The following is a 6,085-nucleotide window of genomic DNA, read 5'->3' on the forward strand; positions in this document are numbered from 1 at the left end:
GTAACATTTCGCCAATTGTTAAACTCATGTAGGTTATAACCATTGTTATTCTTTTCATTAAGCTTGATTATAATTTTAAAAATAAATCCACTATGAATACTTTCTTTTACTAGATTTCGACCAAAACTCATGTAGAAATATGATTTACGTATGATATTTGGTAAACAGTCTACATAAAGGACACATAAGGATTGATCATGATCCACTTGAAATAATAAGCTTCGGTGTAATGTGTGAAAAAATGAAGTGTGATAGGAAGTAACATGATAAATGTAACAAAACGTACACTTGAACTCATATGATTTTAATTCGAACATACTACGATCACTTTAAACTGGTGGTTGTTAAATATCATTATGTGTTTTACTAGCCATGTAAGATAGAATTCTTATAATATAATATGCAATGCAATTTGCATTTTGTGATAGAACAAAATTAATTATGCATGGGAAAGAAAATAATGTGTTTCATATACACGGAAGCGACAAGATAAATGTTTAACAATAGACGAGATGTAGATCTTTATTTTCTCTAAAGGACTAGAGAAAGGAATTATCATTTTGATTTAAATAACATGACATTTGAAAACACACAAAAGCCCTGATATCTTTATACAAATCAGATTAAACCATTACGTTTTGAATTAAACAAATGAGAACAATATGCCATATAATGTTTCATTCTTTTATTGCCAAAATTAATTAGCAGGAAAAGTTGTTAAACCAGAAAGAACAATGTTAGATAAATTAATCATACCTTAACTTCATGTTAATTATTAAGAAAAAACACAACTTTGGAATTTCACAATTTATTATACTACCCTATATGGCAAGTGCAATGTCTCAATATTATGTAACATTTAATTGCATGTGTGTCACGTCACTGTAGTGCAAGAGATATGAAATTCACATGACAAAGGATATATGTGAAATGAGCTGTTTCTCTGAAGATAGATGTCAATCAAACTTTAATTCAATTAAAAGTCGACAAAGACGTTTCATATATTAAGCACATCTTTATTTAAATGACAAAAATGCAATATTTTTCCATAAGTGATTTATCGTAGAAGGTTATTCAAAAAAATATAGGCCCTAGAGACACTCCAATCACTTTCCGTCATCGAATATTTAAATGATTTAGGTTTAATTTTATGAAAAAAAAATCACACAAATTAAGTAAGAGCACTAATCAATCAAATTTTAAACTTGAATGTGAAACAGTCAAAACTTTGGCATGAATCAATCAAATTTTAAACTTGAATGTGAAACAGTTAAAACTTTGGCATGCAAATAGATAGATGACGAATATTGAAACAAGAAACAGACTTATATGTATATTAAATCAAACAAACCCTTTCTCCAAGAGTGTAGGCTTTGAATCCAAGTTCGTAGCATGTGAAAATCCTGTAATTGTGCACACTTATTAATCCTACATGGATCCTACACTTGTATGCATTTATGAACAATTAGGAGTTATCTCGGTCATCTAAGAATTATCCATGTAAGTATGTATATATATATATATAAATGCACTTTACACAATATATATAAATTTGCAAAGTGCAATTTATTGAGACGACTGAATCAAACGATACAAATTCACATAACGTTTTGGATGGACATTCCCAGTCAATCGGGAAAACTTTTTTGTATATTTCTAATTGTAGTGCCTTAGGTTTTGCGTGTTTATGTAACTGTAACAAATATTTTTTCATCGATACTGTGGGCGTAACAAAAGTCGTATTTTAAATTTTTTAACACTTAGGTTTAATAATTACACATTAAAAGTAACTTCCCTTGATTGCTAAACCGTATGAATAAATACATGTTTGCAATAAAATGTTACTTCTGAATCTCAGATGCTATTGAGAGACGTATTTTAAAACGGTCGAGGTAAGACATAGTTACCTTTCCAAACATTGGAACGTCAAAAGGAAAACTGGCACTAAACCCCATCACATCCCGGATTAAAAAAAAGTTTAAGCAATCCAAATATATGTTTTATTATTTTCATAAATATGATATTTACATTCTACTGTGTTTTTCCATTAAATTCCGTGATGTTTAAATGCCTCTAAATGCAACACCTATTCACTGCGTATGAATTTACGAGTAATTTACTTAAGTAGTTCTCAAACAGTGATTTCTATGTTATCGGTTAAAAAATGTATTTCATGAATGTTGTCAAAACACCATGTTTTATAATTATTCAACAAAAAGTTGACTTTATTGTTAAAAGCAACATTTTAAGAGTTATTTATCGTGGATTATATTTTCATGCTCGTCGATCTCATCTCAACAGTCTATGTGAAAACCAGTTTAAACCGGTTTTACAAAACAGCTGTTCTTGCTGTTACTTATTCACTCCCTCCGTGATCTGCACTTTATATCGATTTATTTAAGTAAACATTGATTTCTTCAGTAAGGGAATGTAAATATAAGCATTGAATGATTTATTTTTGACGTCGTCGTGTCAATAACTGCCGCCAGGTGAGCAGACAAATTATCATAACGCGCTAACGCGCGTTATTCAATTTGTCTGCTCACCTGACGGCAGTTATTGACACGACGACGTCAAAAATAAATCATTCAATGCTATAATGGTCCTGATTGATAATTTGACAAAGACTGGTATCATTTTAGCTATATTTTGAACCGTTTCTTTCAATAATATAATAGAAAAATGAACATAATATAATGATAATTAAGGTTTATTTATAGACTTGCAGTGGATGTACAAAAAAAAATACAAAAAGTGAAATGAACGGCACGTATGTATCCATATCAAAAGAAAACGAAACTGGATACTGCGTAGCGTCCAAAGACACTCAAACACATGTTAATGTACATTACTTTAGGTAAAGCGGTCCCTTTCATCAATTAAGATGAAAGAAATACATCATTACATGCAATAAATGGTTCATAAAATATTTATAATGTCGCACATTTAGAATCCCGATTTGAACGTCCCTGGAATGTTATTTTTAAAGTAGAAATTAAGTCTTGTTTTTTGTAATGTTTCTCTTTGATGCCAACTTTGGAGAGAAGCACAGAATGGAATTTTGGATCCTCCAATAGTAAACAATTTTGGTCGTTTTTAGAGTCTACTAACCAGGAAGCATTCCTTAAAATATCACAACCTGGAAAATATAAAGGAAACATATGTATAAAATGTCATAAACAATTTACCTGTATTTTAGTTAAATGCATTTTTATGACCATTTCATTACGTTATTTTCACTAAGAACTGACCAACGAGGCTTAAAAAAGCTGTTGACCTAATTGAAATGTCAAGTCGGACAAAACGATAACTTACCAGCCTTAATAAGCTTTTTGGCCACCTCTAACGTATGAAGGTATGACGAATGGACGGAATAAAATAGAACAGAATGACCTTCGTGGTCAGTCATATTGACGTCACTACCGGCTTTGATGAGGTATAGGCATGATATTTCCGCCCCCTCCTGAAGGCCGATCATTAGCGCCGACTTCCCCAGACTATCCACACGATGAAGGTCTGACCCTGCAAGAAAGAGGACGAAATGGTTACACGCGTCAGCTGGGACATATTTATGGATCTCATGCCCTATTAAATGTCACTTTGTCATTTTACTGCTCGTGTCTCTTAAAACACAAAAAAAAACCCGGGAAAAAATATAATTCGACAATCACTAAGTGACTCCTTGCCAAAACTTGACATGCTTTTATTGGGCGGCTAAGAATTGGTGTACATGTTATGAATGTATTTAAATGCATTATAAATTCTGCTTGGATTATGAGGAAGTAAGACGATGATTTGTCAGTGCTTATGACTACACACCTGCTTTTACAAGTCTTTTAACGACCTCCAGGTTGTCGGTAAACACGGCACGCATTAGTGGAGTTTGACCAAACAGGTTCTTTGCGTTTATGTCGCACTGACCTAAATCAAAATAAAACATATCGGTATAATATTTGTCATTTTAGCAAAATAGCCAACTAAATTAAGCGAATTTTTAACTTTACACTTTTAAAGTCTCAATTGCCTTAATTTTAAATTTTTGGCTAAAGCTGACTTTGGTTGATTGACCTACCATTCTTTAGTAGAATATTGACGACCTCGACGTGTCCGCACTCTGCAGCCTCATGTAAAGGTGTATTGCCTTCACTGTCGGCAAGATTGGCATTACATCCAGCATCCAGTAACTGAATAGCAACTTCCGGTTGATCACACCTAGCGGCCAAAAATAGAAGACTTCTTCCTTTGGAATCAAGTTTATTGATATCGGCCAGGAGGTTATCGGAGGCGGAAACCTGACGAGTCAACACGGGCGATCCCTTCCTCTTCCGCTTGCTGGCCAAAATACTCCACGTTGAACTAGTTCGTCGCATAGTGAAACTGTTTTGTGGTGATGAACTCTTTGATCTTTTCATTCTTCTAAAAAAGATGTTTCATTTAGAGAATAAAACCTTACTAGGATTGGTACATATACATGTGGTCTTTCACTTTGATTAATTGGAATCTAATGAATTGTCACTTTCGATGAGTCCATGTTGAGGACATGAAAGAAAAAATTCAGCTGAGCGTGTATCCTTCAAGATGAATTAATTCTTGTTCATCATTTGGAAATAGCACTGCGGATATATGTCATGTCAAAAAATATAAATTCATGGTCTGGTGAACGTGAAATTTCGTTTCTCCATTTTATAAAGCATGATAATATTATTCCTGGTTGAATATTGACTTAAAAACAAACATGATTTAATTCCGTTTTATATATGAATATATTTATAAAATGTCATAGAAAATTTAGAACGCAAAAAAACTAATTAAATAAATTCATTGTGATAATTTTTGTGTGTCGGTAATTAGTTAATATAATGGAAACGTCTGGGGGATTTTGGGACTAATTATCATATCGTTTTAAATCAATCAATATGTACATTGACTTGTACTGCCATGTACTGTCTATCAAACAGTAATTGGTGTAGATCGCTCAGTGCTAGTTCATCAAACATGGGCATATATTGAATTCATTAACGTTTATTGATATTCAGAAGCTGTCTTGGAATGCACATAATAAACCATGTGTCATTTAAAAATTGAACTTTGCGAAGGAAATAAAACGAAGCGCGTTAAAGAATAAGAAGTAGAATAGTTTTATTGCAATATTTTATTTTGTAAATCTCGCAATGTTTTTACTTATTAATGGTTTTCTTTTGTTTGAAGCTATTCACCAAACAATATTTAACTTACTATAAAAATGAAGAACATTACCTACTTATTTCTTAGAGTTTGCTAATGTAAATTTGATGAAAACAAATGTTTAAATATATAAATATAACAAATCAAAAGAAATCAAAATATTACCTCTAAACACCAATGAGATGTTTGATAATCCAATAGCACTAATGACACTAATTAAGAGACTGTAAGCCTTAAAACCTTAGGTGTGTAGGTATAAACCAGCCAGGTAAATGAAAACTGAATGAAGAGCTTGACACGGCGCTGCCTTATATAGCCCAGAGTCACGCTGTCAAATGGTGAAGACTGGCAATTGCACCTACGATATAATTAGACAATTACTTACCTGAGAATTTCCCAGGTTCAGGTTGTTGTGCATCTACCTTGTTTAACACATTCAGTGTCTACTAGCTTGTAAATTATGCAAATTTTATTTCATTCCTTGTTTTAAAAAATTAAATTTTCCCTAAACAAACAAACATTTCATACAGGGAATGATGACTGACATAAATGGAAAACCTGATGATGTAATTAATCTATATAAAAAAAATAAATCTAATAAAAAGATCAAGAAAATAATGCCCCCTTCACTATCTTCAACTCATTTGGATTTTTAAAATTCATTTCTCCTTTAGATCATACATGTGAATATGAAATAAATAAAAATAATATATGAACATTGCAAAATTTCGATAATATCTGTAAATATTAAGGATATATGTCCTGCTTCGAAAACACAGCACCAAGTAGAAGGTTTAAAGATAAGAAAAAACTAAGTTACCTTAAAAACGGGTCTAATAAAATTGAAATAATTCGATTTCTTAAAAAAAATTCAACTGTTACAATGAAAATAAGGTACAAT

General features: G+C 31.8%; 1 protein-coding gene across 1 annotated transcript; it reads right to left on the reverse strand.

The window, feature by feature from the left end:
• Nucleotides 1-2,694: 2,694 nt before the first annotated feature.
• LOC128155758 (ankycorbin-like) lies at nucleotides 2,695-5,448 on the reverse strand. Its single transcript, XM_052817609.1, has 5 exons — nucleotides 5,350-5,448; nucleotides 4,073-4,416; nucleotides 3,820-3,921; nucleotides 3,316-3,522; nucleotides 2,695-3,139 (listed from the first exon to the last, which is right to left on the reverse strand). Exons 2-5 carry the CDS (start codon nucleotides 4,410-4,412, stop codon nucleotides 2,931-2,933), a joined length of 858 nt encoding a protein of 285 aa, XP_052673569.1. The 5' UTR covers nucleotides 4,413-4,416; nucleotides 5,350-5,448; the 3' UTR covers nucleotides 2,695-2,930.
• Between the last annotated feature and the right edge of the window lie 637 nt (nucleotides 5,449-6,085).

The sequence above is a fragment of the Crassostrea angulata genome, chromosome 7, assembly GCF_025612915.1.
Source record: "Crassostrea angulata isolate pt1a10 chromosome 7, ASM2561291v2, whole genome shotgun sequence".
Taxonomy (NCBI): domain Eukaryota; kingdom Metazoa; phylum Mollusca; class Bivalvia; order Ostreida; family Ostreidae; genus Magallana; species Magallana angulata.

Coding starts and splice junctions, on each gene's coding strand:
- LOC128155758 (XM_052817609.1), bottom strand. CDS start 4,412: ATGAAAAGATCAAAGAGTTCATCACCACAAAACAGTTTCACTATGCGA. Junction 3,922..4,072: donor CAATATTCTACTAAAGAATG/GTAGGTCAATCA, acceptor ATTTTGATTTAG/GTCAGTGCGACATAAACGCA. Junction 3,140..3,315: donor CAAAAAGCTTATTAAGGCTG/GTAAGTTATCGT, acceptor TATATTTTCCAG/GTTGTGATATTTTAAGGAAT.